The sequence below is a fragment of the Coffea arabica genome, chromosome 4c, assembly GCF_036785885.1.
Source record: "Coffea arabica cultivar ET-39 chromosome 4c, Coffea Arabica ET-39 HiFi, whole genome shotgun sequence".
In the NCBI taxonomy this organism is placed as follows: Eukaryota; Viridiplantae; Streptophyta; class Magnoliopsida; order Gentianales; family Rubiaceae; genus Coffea; species Coffea arabica.
This window is the reverse complement of record NC_092316.1, coordinates 10,474,356-10,490,335: the sequence shown is the minus strand read 5'-3', so window position 1 is coordinate 10,490,335 and position 15,980 is coordinate 10,474,356. Positions and strand designations below refer to the sequence as shown.

Sequence of the window (15,980 nt, the reverse complement as noted above, 5' to 3'; positions counted from 1 at the left end):
GATGCACCATAATATTGATCTAATCGATTAATCTATCATCTTTTACATAATGTTAATTTAATGATATTATTTATATACAAATAATAGATTATGCCAATAAGGCTTTGATTTTGTGATAAAATAACCAATTATTTATTTCAGTAAATGTGGGTTAGTTGAAGTGATGTAATCTTCATTAATTTTAAGTTTGTGACAAGTTTAATTCATCTCACAATAGTCAATTACATATAATCCTACCAAACCAATACCAATAATAATATATTCAGCCGTTTTATGAGTTTTCTACAATTCCCTTGTAATTGCTTTCATATTACTTTCATTGTTTGAACATTTAGTTCTATTGAAGCCTAATTTCTTTATCATATATCAGTCAGCACACATGCTTTTTTTTTATTATTATTTATAGTGCACATACACTTATTTATTTCTCTCTTCCCCTCTTTTTTTTTTTTTTTTAACTTTACTCTTTTTAAATAAGAATTTAAAACCTCACTTGACCAGTAGAGACAGGTTTAGACAAATTCTGTATTTATTCACAGCTCCATGAATGAAACTTTTTATCATTAATTGTTTTTAGAAAATATTTTTATCAGAAAAAAGCAAAAAAAAAAAAAAAAGAAAAGGTGGCAGCCTCCTAGACTATTCTAGCTTTCACGAGGTTGGCTGCTAAATGTGAAAAGATTTCTTTTTCTCTTTTTTGGTACATAAAGATCACAAGCTTTGAGTCTTTGACCACCTAAATTTCCACTAAAAAGTGAAAAAAAAATGAGTGGTCAAATTAAGCCACAAGATTGTTGGGCGGCAACAAAACAGTCTAAACTATAGTCCTCTACAAAGAAGTCATCCTTCAACAATCAGTCTAAACTATATAGTTGCGTGTGAATGGCAAAATTCTCTATCTTAATAAGAGATTGATTGCACTTTTAGGTCCATTTTACGATAGCCAATTTACAACGAATATTACCTCCAAATCATGAATAATGACTAACTTGTAATTGTTGCTTTTATTTGAATTGGATTTACGACAATCAAAATGGCAATTGCATTCAAATTTCTTTTCATCCGCATACAAGTTCATTCTACACCAAAATTTCAAAATGAGGGAAGATCCCTAGCTTTTATAAAAACTACGCGGGGGGATCATTTACATTTGCCGCTTTAATTGTAATGTCTTGTCAATTATAAATGCTAAATTTCTTCAAATGTTACTGGAGAATGAGTAGATATGAGGAGAGAAAGAGAGAGTTTGACCAAAGGATACATTCAACTCTACTTGAAAAAATCTATCGCTATATTTCAATACAATAATAGAACGAACTATAACTAATGAAACAAAGAGACGTTTAAAACTCAGTAAATTCAAGTTTCATACAATCAACAAGTTATAATGCATTAGCTACTGTGCTATCACATTATTTGACGCGACAACTAACCGTGTTTATTACTTTGTTCTTATATGTGAGGCAAACCATTGTTCAAAAATTTTGAGAGGATAAAATGATCCTCAAGCATAAGTTTAAGGGGCTAAGCGTAATTAAAACATACAAAGAAAGGATCAGGAAAAAGACTGACAACTACTTCGGATTATTCCATTAATTTTCTGTTCGCATAAAAATGGAATAATTTTCAAGTGAGAGCCAATTTTTTCCATGATCAGTAATCATATCCATCCACCAATTTGTCTTAAAAGAATGCCTCATGACTCATAAGTCACTAATTTCGTGTTTGAGCATCAGCCCACCAACCATTTTTTCCATTTAATGCCTCTTCACGTTCACTTAGAGCTCCTCCATCTTGAATCCAATTGGATTCAATAATTCATTCGCATCTCAACAAATAGCACGATTTTGTATTCGAGGAACTGGAGATTAGTACTAATTTGAGTGATTACACCAGGCCATGATGCTCGTTGCCTGATTCAGAAGTACATTATGCTTCAAGAAATGGGAAGCAAAATGGTTATAAGCTATCCAAAAAAGAGATCTACTGTCTGCTTAACTCTACAATGACTATGACACTAAAGTATAAAATTGTCAAATAAGTAACATGGCTATTCTCTTCTTTCCCTTTTTCCCCCTAGCAAGAAATGGATGAGATTTAAGAAACAAGAGGAGGGAGGAAAGATAGGGAATTCAAACTCAGAATCTCCCAAGTTTTGGAACCTCAACTTTAGCCACTACACCATAGTCTCGTCAGCCTGTGACTATTCAGTTTTGCCTCTCAAGTTCATTGATGAAGTTATGGGTACAAGCCAAGTAATATTTTCTGCAGAAATTGACCTTGTCGTCAGCAGATACCTCCTAACCGAACATCCAAAAGTCAAGGCTCAATCAAGGATTACCAGGACAACAACACTGCAACATTACAAGTTTTTAGTTCTTGTTGACAAACATAAACAAACAGAACAGCACTAGTTGACAAATCTTAAGATCACGGTCATAGTAAGCATGCGACAGTCGTCTTACTCTTTTGAGGTCCACTAGCACATGTTGATATAATGCAAATCTCAGATGTAGACCAAGGGTTAGTAGAATTATTATACCTTGCCAAATGTTAGTACCTTTTTTTCCTCAAAAGGGGAAAAAAAACTTAGTATCTTTTATGATTGCAGAAGCAACTGTAAATATTTCACATTTGGTGTATGATATTATAATTTTTCGGCCAGTCTAAGCAGTAGCAATTGACCTTCAACGGTGACTAGTCTGATGAATAATTAACAATATTTATCTACTTATAAGACCTGAATACCAAGTAAAACTGCTTCTGGTAGAAAACCATTTTAAAAAGCTAAATTAAAGCGTTATCTTTTGAACAAATCCTTTAGCTGGCCTTTCACATTCTTCATAGAGTACTTTGAATATTCTGCTGTAAGAAATTTTGTAACATATCTACAAGGAATGAAGCAAGAAGATCTAACCAGTTTAATGGAGTAAAGCACAAAAGTATTGTTTATGACATGTTACTACAAATTATCTGTACCAACAGAAATAGAATGCAGATGGTATAAAGTTGGTGGATTGCGTCACTTAACTGCCCTGAAAATCACAAGACCATAGCTATATTATTTAGTCTACGAGGTGAGCAATATAATGCTGCCATAGAAGAGTTAGTATATTCTAAGAATTTAGGCAGTTAGTCAAGCATTCTGATCCAATGCAGCCTCTTCCAACCAACTAATCAAATCAAAAGGATAAATGGACAAAACCCTGATAAAAAGAAAAATCACTTTGCATACAGAATTATTTGCATAAAGTCAGTCGAAGTGTCTGCAGAAGAAAAAATGGAGCCCTACCATTTTCTGAATTCACATACACTTTTCATCTTAGACAACGTGCTATTATTTCTTAAGTGCATTCATCTTGTCCCTGAGATAGTATAGCTTGGCCCTCCGCACTTTCTTTTTGTCCAGTACCTTAATCTCCTTGATATTAGGCGAGTACCTGAGATCACCACCCATTCAGTCATTACTTGAAGCACTATTCCAGTGAAAGTAGCTCATCACAATTAGACGTAGAGGAGCACATGCTATATATATATATATATATATATATATATATAAAAGCACATGCCAGAAGAGAATGTGATGGGACATGATTGAAACTTCACACAAATTATTTCATAAACTTGAGAGTATAGATATCAGAAGACAGAGAAGAGGTGAAGCCATGATAATGATCAAAAGAAGGGTGATGAGATGTGATGCAAACAACCTAGTTTCAGGGTGAAAAGGCAACCAGGTTCAAAACCCAGATAAATGCAATACGGGGAGATTCCAGAACTAATTGAGACATGCAAAATTCCAAATTAAATGACATTACCAACCATATTCTGCTTCTACCAGGTGGGATAATAAAGTTTAACATAAGACCAAAGACAACATGATCCAGCTTATAACCTACCAACTCAGAAACTGACTTTGAGAACCATTAGTCTTTTATCAGCCTATGTAAATCCCAGGCACCTGGTGGATTAAGTTGAAGAGGTGGCCAAATAAAGCACTGCTGCCACTTACCAGATATACTGGCTTCCACCTAAAGAGTTTCCCCATGATGATCCCAAACAGCTTAAATTCTACACAATTCCCAGAAAGAGACATACATCTGTTCTGGATGCTATGTGTAAGAAGGACACTCTCCTCAAAGCAGAAAACAAAAGGGTAAACAAAGAAGAGTTTCACTGTGGACATGCAGCAGGTCATTTGATTCTCAATCTCAATGACAATAAACTAAAGACTTACAGTTGATAAAGGGATTCAACGCCAACGCCAGCCACAAGTCTTCTCAATCTAAATGTTGTACTGATACCAGAATTTCGTCTTGCTATTACTATGCCTTTAATTACTGAAACACGTCTTTTGTTCTCAGGCACTTCCTGTTTTAATGAAATCACATGAAATTAATAAGTTATCTTTACTATCAATCAGCAAATAAACGCATTTAGACGCCAAGAGACCTGATGTCAAATCTGCAAAGGAAAAGAGGCCAAAAAATTTGAAAACCATAATTTCCTTTTAACCAAAATCTTCCATACCACTTTGAGCTGGACCATATAACCAGGTTTAATTTCAGGAATCCCTCTCTTTGACTTCACTTCCTCAACTGCTTCCTTATCAAGAATCTGTCACAATCACAAGTTAAACAAAGTTACGAGTAGAGATAAGCATAACGGTAGAAGAATATAATTAGTGAAAAATAATAAAAGATGGAAGTAAAATTACTAGAAACATGATCAATAACTTTCATGCCTGCATTATGTGCCTTGCTGTTTTATCAAGCCTCTTAAATTTGATCCGTGTAGGTATGTTCGCTGTAGTGACAGAAGCATCTTGAGGAGCAGATTCGACTGAATTTCCAATTGTTGAGAAGCACCTGTTGGTTGGCACAAGTCTAACCAATTGAGATAAACACGGTGCAGGCCCAGTCCAAGATTTTTCCCCTTTCCACATGCCATTGTTCTTGAATGACATCAAGAAGCCAGTTTCTGTACCAAACTCCTTGAGCTGAAAGAATCATCAGCATAAAACAATATTAAAATACAGAAAATGTTTTTTGGTTATTAGCATCATGAGCAATTGGTTAGATATATTCCTGTAAAGCATATATTAGTAAAACACATTGTATCTTCGACATGAGTTACTTGATGATTCAAATCTGTACCTCCCAGATAATGCACAAATGCACATCTGCGACATGACTTCCAAGGAAAGCATTATAGATCATCATGTAGACATATGCATATCACATCACTTCACTTTTAGTTGCAGAAACAACAATGAATAAGAAAGCACCAAGCTAACCATAGGCAACTGTTACCATACAAGTTAAGGAATTTGGACAAATAAATTCCAAATCACTCTGGAAAGCAAGAAAGCGAACTTATCAAACTCAGGCAGTGTTCTCGTTCAGTAGTTCTCTATTGTCATACTGTATTACAAGACTATTTTTGTCATACTAATGGTTTTCATAGTTGAGTTTTCAGGTTTTATTATTTGTATGAACAAATTAGGTTGCAGATTTTTTTTTTTAATTTCCTAACGTCTTGAATTCCATTTTCTATTTTCCAATATAAATGGACAGCCATTATATCTATATCTGTATTTCTATCTACACATTACCTTGACGTGCCAAAATGCAAACACCAAGCTTCAGGTGCAGGTCCTAGAAGTAAACAGCAAACATTTGCTTCTCTCTCCTACTACCAGCTTCTTTTAATGGAAGAAATAGCAATGCATCTTAACTTGCCTAAGGAACTTATTTTCCTATAGACCAATCTAAGTAATGCACAAGATTAAGAATCTTAATCCAAGTTTACAGTGATCTTAAGTATCTTTTGAAACATATATTGCTTAATTAGGGCATAACTCATACAAGTAAGACATTGGAGTTAGTTTATTTTGGCTTTCCAAGGAAGTTTACGATGACAATATTCAACAAATATGCCAATTTTGTCATGACTTAGCACTTCTTTCGGGATAAAGATAAGGATCCCATAATATAAAGGGCTCAAAGTGCTGCAACCCACATAACAATGAGCATGAATCAGTAAGAGTAAGGACAATTATGTTCAGAGAAAACAAAAAACCTTGAGAAAGCAAAAACCTTAAGAAATGCACAAAAACGTCCAGCCCCTCAAGAGTTTCGTGCGTACACAACGCAAATAAAAGATTCAGCAAAACCTGGTTTTAGCTCTTGGATATTGGCATCCTCAAAAACATTTCCAATAATGTCTTTCCAAATGATCCACAGAATTATGTGACATAATTCCTTCCATGAGCCACCATTTTTGGATGTTAAGAGGATTCTACATAGCCTACCTCTGGTCCTTTTTGACCAATGGGGAACATGACAATCAAAAGAAAGTTCTGGCTTTTAAGGCAATCTCAAGATTCCATCTAATATAATATCAAAACTGTACAAATAAGATTCACTGTCAAGCGGATATAAACGGTGACGTGTGAGAAGAAAGACATTGGAAATAGTATAAGAACATAACAGCATTTAAATGTTAATTCAGATAAATCAGATTAGGGACAGGAAACTGCTGAAAACTGAGAAAAACTCGCCGCAGCTAGGAACATAGTTAGTTCACCAATATTTTACTACTGAGAACAAGATAGTTTCTCACTCATTTTACTTGCTCAGTCTGTTGTCCTCAAATAGTAAAGTTATTGTAGAAAGAATTTTTTACAAGCATGATGCTGTGCATGTACGCTTGAAAGTAAATTTCACTGATGTCCAAATGAATAAAATTAGGACACTCCTTACATATGCTTTAGAGAATGAGGTTGGCCATACTAAAAGCAAGCCATGTATGTTCCCCCTCTTAAGAACATAAGCATTTGTTTCCTCGTCTTAACAAAAGATAAGGACAAGATATACTGTTACAACGCAACATGTCGGTCAGAAGTGAACTCCAACTGGTGCCCCAATTTAATTACTGTTACAGATATCAGTATCTTTGAATTGATTATACTATTACAATACTAACAATCTTCCCTATTGCAGGCAGCAAGAATTAGAACAACAGAGTGGAGAACTAAACAGAACAGCGAAACCATTCCATTTGAATTCTGAGGGCCCGTAAATATCCTATATTTTACTGGCAAAGTGGCAACATAGTTAACTCAGTTCCAGTCATCCAATTTAACTCGTCAAAATGCCAGAACAACTATCTCATAATCTCCAAAAGCAAAACTTAATTCTGCTCATACCCATATAAACTCCCTCAGTACCATGATCAAGCTGTGTTCTGCAGACCTAAAGCCTTCAACATCTAATCTCTTCTCATATATTTTCTACATAAATCACTATAGCATCCTACTTGACCATCACTTAAATTATAGATTCCACCCTTTTCATTCTACCATCCACTTCCTCTATTAAATGGAGGTTCTTAACACGAAACTAGTTGTGTAGTCGAGGACTCGCTGTTTAATTCTTGTACTCCCAAGTCAAATTCAACATTAAAATACTTTTTCCTACACGGGACACAAGTAATAATCTTTCTCAAGTTAATTATGGAAAAATGAAAAATATTACAAGCGGCAAAAAAAAAAAAAAAAAAAAAAAAACTAGCATACAACATACAAAAAAATTTCAAAATAAAACAGTTTGGCAACAAAAATACAATGAAAAAAATTATCTTAAAAACCTTTTAACTGACCTGCAACCATAAGGGATTTGAACCAAGATGAGTGCTCGAGCTAGTGACAGCACTGTCCCACACTGCTCTCTTGAGATCAACATTTTTAAAATTGTTGATGGTCAGCCTCCCTATCAGTCGAATCTTTCCATGAATGGCTTGCATTTCTCCACACTATTATCCTGCAATCAACCTCAAAAAAAAATAGAACATCAATAAAAAGTACAATGCTTTATCTTTTTAATTTACTTCCCAAGAAACCACGGCAGATGAATTCAATCAACGCACAAACAAGATTAAATCTTTAAGCACTATTGGAGCAACCCATTATGCTAAATCTAAAGGAAATTGAAAATAAGTAAGTGCGTCTGATTCTATTCATTGTTTGGATGGGTTAATAAAGATTTTCATTAAATTTTTGTGCTTTTTGTGGGTTTTATCAGGTTGGGCATAATAGAAGAATTGAAAGGAAAAAGGAAATGCCTACAGAATATTAGAATATTGAGGAGGGAATGGCCTAGAACTGTTACTCACCAAAAAAAAAACAGAAGGAGGAGAGGAGGGAGACAAAGGAGGATGATCCGATACTAGGGAAAATGAAATCTACAGGGTGGTGGCAGTGGTGGTGGTGGGTGGTGGTGGATGGGTGATTGTGGCAGGGTTTAGGGCTTTGAGCGCTTACAACAAGTTTATGGGATATTTTGTTTGATATAATTTCACAAACCTCCACTGAGGCATAAAATACATCTGCAAGCGCTCTCGAGTTCTAAAAATTATACATGCATCATGTGGTTTTTAAACCCAATACACTAATTTAACGATTCAATAATTGGGATTTTATAAATGTATATTTTTCTCTACTGTATGATACATGGAAATTATGAGGTTCAAAATATTATGGCGGATGTTGTATTAAAATTTTTACTGCTTGCAAATGAATTTCTACAATAATTTCTCTAAAAACTACAACAAAATAGTAAACTTTATGTTCTTGTATATGTTTGAAAAGAATTAGTATAAGATATATAAGGATATAGAGGAAAAACATGAGAAATCATCTCTTCTCTCTTTTTCATTCCCTAATAGCTATTAGATGTTTACTTTTTTTTTTTTTTTTTTTTTTTGTAAGCGGGAGGACTCGAACCCGAGACCTCTTGCTTACACTCCCTCCCCCGTACCACCCAACCCAACCCTCCCCCCTATTAGATGTTTACTTTGTCATGACAATATATTTTATACAAGATACATTTGTTGGTTTGGATTTCTTATATATCCCATTTGTAAAATATTAGTTGTATGATGTTACGGGGAGGACTTTGTTTTTTGTGAAAACATATTTCATTTTTTGGTAATTTATGTCCTGAAAAGAAAATTCAGGAAAATAACTATCTTCTTATTGTTTCAAAATGCTTTTAGTTTTATTCTTCAAAAATAAACTTTTCAAAATATTAGAAATTATTTATCTACATCAACCGTGTTAGGTGGAAAAAAGAAGTTAAGAGTGTAGTTTAAATGGCATATGATTTAGCGGCTAAGGGTAAGACCCTAAAAGTTAAAAGTGTGGTCTTGAGTTCTAGCCTCCTGTCCCCTTTCCGCTTCCATTTTCAATATGCTATATGTAGTAAGGCATACATGTAGATTGTGAAAGTAGATTAAAAGTAAACTCCCATTTGTACTGAAAAAAAAGTAAGTAAACTCGAATCTACGACGTCCATAAGGGGTATAAATAGTTGGGTAAGGCAAATTTTATGAGTTTTACATTATCTTCATGTTCAGAATTGTATGTTATTATCTTGATAATGGAGATGATAGAGTGGTTAGTATTTTGCAACAGAGTACTATTGGAATCCAAAATTTATGTCCAATATAATGAATGGATTGACATATAATCATTTAGATGTATATGTATATGTTGAAAATGGTAGAATTTTAAGAGTTACTTCTACTTTAACTTTTCTTGGTGATCATGGTAAACCGAATGACACCAAAACTGAACGCCTCATTCAAAAATACTTATCAAATAAGACATTGCTGTAATGTCTTACTCTGGCTGGATCCAAAAGTATTTGTGGTTGGACATTACTCTAAATCCAAAAGTGTGTTATTTTGAAGTTTCAGTAGCGCATCCAGAACAAGGAATTTGATTTGAAAGGGATGAAATAATAACTCGATCTTATTAACTTTGCATATCATTTAGGGGAGAGAGGACACAATGAATCACATCGTGTAACCCTCCATTGCTCCATTGAATTGAGCTGAGAAGGACGAGAAAGTTGTGGAGCCTGAAATCTTGAAATTGAGATTCAGATTTAGAAGACTCTGTGACTTTGCAGCAGTCACTTGAGATTGCAGCATTCAATTGAGAAGACTGTGTGGCTTTGTAGCAGTCAATTGAGATTGAGATTGAGAACACTACGATGGCATTTTGTAGCAGATGGCTCAACGCAGGAACACATTAGACAGTGGCGGATTAGGATGAACTAGGAGGGTATCACCGCGCATCGCGCGGTGTGAGATTGTATCTAAGTCTGTATTATTTCTAAAGAAAAGAAAAATACATTATCATGGGAGTCATATGAGTTAAAAGGGTGTCAATGTATAAATGCAATTTTCCGTAATGATATTAAATTAGAAATTAGTTTTGCATTAATTATTTAGGGAGTTGATAGCTATGATGTATATATACAAGCAATATCAATCCTCAATTGGTAGACTTGCATTTATACGAGTGTGATAATGTACTTTGTCACCATGGCTTTTGTATGTGCCAAAATCAACTGTGAATTTAACTTTTGTATGTTACAACCAAAGCTTCACATTTTATTGTGAAAGTTGAGGATGATGCTATCTAATAGTTGATAAATTTTTGAAACCAAACACTTGATAATTCGAGAAACACATGATTCAGATTAAAATGACAGAACTCTAATAAAAAACAAATATAAGGAGGCCAATCGATTGTTAGGCCATTGCTGCTACTCTTACTTATAGTAAAATTACTTTTCCTTTAATTGTACCTTTATCCACACTATCCTGAAAAAATCCAATTTCTTATATTTATTGGTGACAGGTTCCGGAGTCATGTTCTAAACTTAACCTTCACAAAATCCTACTTGACTAAATAAATAAAAAAATATTATGAACTCGTAAACAGAAGCAAAAGTGCCAAGACAAAATGTACCAAAAATTGGGCACAGTGAATTACATAATCGTGAATAGCTGTCCCATAAAACTAAGAATTCTAACAAGTTTCTTAGTCTTAATTGCCTATGGCTCTTAGACATTCAAAAGTCTTTAAAAGAGCAGCCATGAAAGCGGACAGAGAGTGATTGACTAATAAGATCAAAAGCAGACTAATTATTAGCAGAAAAATTTCCCAACATCCAATAAGACCATATAGCAGCTGTTGCAAAGTAGGTAGGTTCGGTAGAATTTCCACACTGTTCAACTCTCTACTTTTGCTGTAACTTCAGGCATAGAGAAAAAGAAAATGAGCTGAAGACCACAACATAAATAGAATAAAGACAATTTCAATTTACTAAACATTACTTGTGTCGACTATAGATCAATGCTTGATCATGCTAAGAAGTTTGAATTATTTTCTCATGCAATAAATTCAAGAAGTTCAAGAGGATAAGAACATCTTTTGCAGATAAACAGAAGAGCCGATGAAAAAAAAAGAGCAAAAAAGTAGGCATTTAAATCACTTTTGTAAAAAAATAAAAGAGCCAAAAACAAAGAAAGAAAAAAGAACAGTTAAATAATTTCTAATTTTAAATTCAAGTTAGCATCAACTCATGTAGCTGAGTCTTTGCTTTGAGTTGATTGAAGCTAAAAAACCACAACCAAAAGGTTCCAAATAAATTGAGCTATGTGTTTGGATAGCAAAAATATCTCAAATAATATATCAACATATTTCCCAATCCAACTTTTTATATTCCCAATCACCTTTTTATCTCACATACATCACATCACAAAAAGTGTTACAGTAATTATTCCAAATAATGTTTCAAATAATACTCTAAAGGAATCTTCAATATCAAAGGTTCCAATAGGTTCCAGAAAATGCAACCAATAGTTTCCAAAAAAATTGAGTTGTTTAGCTTCCAAATGAATCATCAATATCAAAGCAATATAAAAGCAATTCTCTTTTCTGAACAAGGAAATCCATTTTCCAAATAAGAGTAATCAATAACTTCAAAAAAAGAAAGAAAAAAAATATCATTACAACGAACCCGCCATGGTTTTTACCTTTAACAATTAAGAAGTCATACAGAGTAAGAGAAGGAAATCAAAAGATAAAAGGAAGACAAAAAAACAAAAGATATGCAAAAGCTACATGCCTCTTCTTGTCCTTAGGCAAGCAAGACACTGAGCTTGCGTACCTTAGAATCTTAAAGCACTTTTAGTCGCTATTGCAAAAAGAGTGCCTAAGTGCACATTCAGCCATAGCAATCCCAAGCTACAGAGAGACATTAGAATCAAGGATATTAAGATCTACTTAATGCACATAACTAAATTTGGAAGTGTTTGGAATACATCATCAACATAACTAAATTTAAGAAGAAGAAAACTACATTAAATTACATACCCATAACTAAGAAAATACTTAATGTACATAAATAAATTTAAGAAGAAGAAAATTACATAAATTTTCAAAGATTGAAATATTTCAAAACAAATTTATTTGAATTATCTAAATGGTTTCCATCATTTTATAGCAATGACGGAACCATTCTGCATTCTCTGAGAAGATGTGATTTAGCTTTTATTTAATTACATTTGACTATACAAAATTTTTGCTAATATGCAGAATAAAAAGTACTCTTGTGAGCATAAATGAATATAGATACTAGCAATGCATACCTCTGTTGCCAAGTAAATACACCAATGACTAACGTATACCCCAGTGCTTAACTGAAAAATGTTGCATCCTTTTTTCTTTCTTCCTTTCCCTGACAATAACTTGATTAAAAACATAGGTGAAATTAGATTGGAGGAAAAATGTTTGTAGTTTATCTTTCAAAATAAATCCAAATAAACGTGACACCAAAAAAACAAAAATTCTTTATCTTTTGTCCAATGACAAAAAAAAAAAAAAAAGTAAAGGGAAACAACCTGACAAATAAAATACAAACAAGAAAAACTTTCCAGGGATCTGACAACTGCGAGATACACTCGTTTAGCAAGTGAGTTTTTTGGGTGTTTGTCTAAAATTTTACTGTAACTTACTGTAGAAGTTTTTAAAAAAATTTTTGATATGTGTTTTTTTTTTTTGAATATTTTGAAGTGTATAATTTAAAAACTTTGAAAAGTTTTTTGAGATTACTGTAGTTAAAGTTTTTAAAAAACTTGTAACAGACAAACTTGGCAAAAAACTTGTCTGCCAAACAAGAAGTTTTTTAAAAAATTTTAAAATGGTAGAGGGTTCAAGCGTGGCAATGATTTTCCAGAAACCAGAAAGGCTTCTCCGATCTTCAAAGAATATTTGCTACTTCAAGAATTATTCACGCCCAAATTTCACATTCCAGGTGAATTAGTTTTTCGATAAAAGTACAATTTGGTCATGCAAATATAACTATTTTATTAGTTTCTTTTTTATATACAGTTAGAAAGAATCAATAATCATAGACTCATGGCACTTAAAAAAAAGAGTTGCAAACGTTTTTAAGCTTGCACAAGATTTTGCTTAATCAATCGCAAATTCCCAATGGCTTAAATGGCTGTTGAAATATCTAGGCATTAACGCAAGACAAATATTAAAACACTAAATAAGTGGTTCATTTACCACGAATTAATTCCCTTTACCTGCCTAAAACAACTCTTACAAGTTTAGTCCATCCATTGCCAGGTATCTTCCGTGTCTGCATACCATTTAAAAATTTCAGATTATCCCATCCAATAAGAAAAATTTGACCATCCAAACTGAAACGATTAGATTGGTAAAATTACGCAATGACTCAGAGGCATAATATCACGTACAAAGCCAAAGAAAATACAAGAAAAATAAACATTAATAAGATTCTCCAGTTATTTCTTCAACTGATTTCTAAAGCTGAATGATTTCAGAAAGATGAAAAAGTGGCAAAGGTACCATAATGTACTAATAGCAGTTAATGAATGTTCAATCCTATAACAAATTCACCATCATTGACCTCTAAGCTTATTCATCAAATCACCATCATTGACTCTCTGAGCTTAATGACAGTCCACCTCAATTAAGCTAAGCAAGTATGAGTTGAAAAATTAAGACAAAAAAAAAAAAAAAAGATTGCAAAAACAAAGAACAAAAACCTCTTCTTGGATAGATGCAGAACCATAAGAGATTTTTTAGTCAATAATCACAAAATGAAACAAAAGGAAAAAACTACAGCTTTGTAGCAATTTGATCCATTTTGTAGTTAACAAATACCTAATTTAAAGTTGCTAAGCAATATGATAATTTAATTACTAATCTAGCATGTGGTTGATTCTAATATTCGAGACTTGTTAATCTTGGTCTAAACTTTTACTGCCTATAAACATAAAAACAATTTATTCTAGTCCCTTGTATTTTAGTGAAAATTGCCATAGGGCTGAAAGCAATTGGTTGGCTTGTACAGTTCAAATTCATGGAATAAATAAATAAGAGGTTTTACCAAGAGATTTACTGCGTCCGGTACAACTAAACTGTACCACGAAAGCCAGCCAAAAGGTGTGAAGAAGGGAATAAAAAAGCTCCATTAACAATAAAAAGCCTCTTGAATGGCAGGAAAGAAGTGAAGAAAATCCATTTTGGTAAAAGGTAATTTAGATCTAAATTGCAAGATTTTCCTGCAATAACAAAGTGACTCTCAACTAAAGTAATAACAAATATAGGGAGCACTAATTCAGCTATAATTTACATTATAGTCGCAAAATATCATCCTATTAAATACGCAGGCCAATCCCTTGGAACAAATTGGCAAAATTTTAATGAAAAACTCGTACTCTAGCAAAAGAAAATGAAAGGCAAGATTTATGCAAAGACACGAGGAAAAGGCACTTAAAAACAATAATCTAAAATAATGGAAATCCTTGATGACTTACAATGCTTTTCGTCATTTGTGGCTGAAAGCCCGGCGTCTAAGTACGCACAGAACTATCAAAAATAGATCCATCATTTAATGGGATAGAGATGCAAAGCAGATAAAGAAAACAGACCTTCTCCATAATGAATGGAAAAGGAAGCTTGTGAAAGAGCATCCAAATAATGAATAACCAGGAAAATCACAACCGAAACTTGATTGAAAAAAAAAACAGAGTGTATGAAAGTAAACTTTTTAATAGTGAATGACATAAAATATACCATATCTTGGAGTGTTTCAGCAGTCTTGAAGAGGAAAAAGCCCAACTTTCTCCACTTGCAATCACCAAAAAAACATGTAAAACTTAGATTAGTAAAAAGGGGAGAAAAAAGCGAAGAGAAAATTAAATATACAAAAATAAAATTCAGAATGCGTAAGCAGCAACTTTTGGATTACCAATAGAAGATAAGGATCATGATGTCTGCAAAACACCACATGGAAACTATTAACTGCCCAATTTCCAAATCGAAAGTATCTAGGTTCTTAACCTTCCCCATTGGAGAAATTTATCAAATAACAAAAAATCATTCCACAGTGTTAAAATAGTTAGGCAGATAAAAGATTTAGAAATTTATCTGAATAATAAAAAAATCATTGCACAGCATAAAAATAATTAGGCAAATAAAAGATTAAACAGTTTAAACCAAGTACTCCAACATCCTAACTCATTAGATTCGGTTCCACCGCTGGCTTAACATAAACTTTCGCACTATCAACTGCATTTTAGAAATATCTAATTCAACTTGCTCCAATCAATAAACTGAAAATTTACACTTTAAAATTTCAATTGTCCTATTCCCGTAACTAACTACTACATCAAACCATCCAACCGAAACAAAACTTTCTAGTTTTCAACACCCAATTTGATGACATCAACAATTTGTAATAAAAAAGGAACCGTCTCTATTTCCATATAACGACGATTCCTACGTGTCATGGGAGCTTTCACCCTTAGTCTATATCGTAGAAGAAGATAATGAATGCTTGTACAACCACATAGGGTCATGATCAATTCAACATGAATGCATTGTTTATTATTAAGATAAGATAATAAATGCTTATACAACCATACAGAGTCATGATCAATTCAACATGCACTTGATATATATCCTGCAAGACTGGTTGTATTTTGATAAAGAAGTATATCAAGGTAGGCAAACTACGCAAATGCATATTTGTGCTGTTTTAGCCTCAAAATAAAAGTGGAATACTTTGTTCATTCTTGAAGAAGTT

The 15,980-nt window shown here is 33.2% G+C and overlaps 1 protein-coding gene and 1 long non-coding RNA gene across 3 annotated transcripts; both read right to left on the bottom strand.

The window, feature by feature from the left end:
- Positions 1 to 3,210: 3,210 nt before the first annotated feature.
- On the bottom strand, positions 3,211 to 8,448 carry LOC113739863 (uncharacterized). 2 transcript variants are annotated; one of them, XM_027267252.2, is made up of 6 exons: positions 8,176 to 8,448; positions 7,663 to 7,834; positions 4,745 to 4,999; positions 4,531 to 4,617; positions 4,238 to 4,371; positions 3,211 to 3,440 (listed from the first exon to the last, which is right to left on the bottom strand). In XM_027267252.2, exons 2-6 carry the CDS (start codon positions 7,804 to 7,806, stop codon positions 3,338 to 3,340), a joined length of 723 nt encoding a protein of 240 aa, XP_027123053.2. In that variant the 5' UTR covers positions 7,807 to 7,834; positions 8,176 to 8,448; the 3' UTR covers positions 3,211 to 3,337. The 2 variants fall into 2 exon arrangements, with proteins under 2 accessions (XP_027123053.2, XP_027123051.2); XM_027267250.2 differs by having other exon boundaries at positions 3,295 to 3,440; positions 7,663 to 7,823.
- Positions 8,449 to 10,875: 2,427 nt separating this feature from the next.
- On the bottom strand, positions 10,876 to 14,782 carry LOC113738748 (uncharacterized). Its single transcript, XR_011812730.1, has 4 exons — positions 14,710 to 14,782; positions 13,450 to 13,505; positions 12,508 to 12,606; positions 10,876 to 11,108 (listed from the first exon to the last, which is right to left on the bottom strand). It is a non-coding gene; the product is annotated as an uncharacterized lncRNA (long non-coding RNA).
- Positions 14,783 to 15,980: the final 1,198 nt, after the last annotated feature.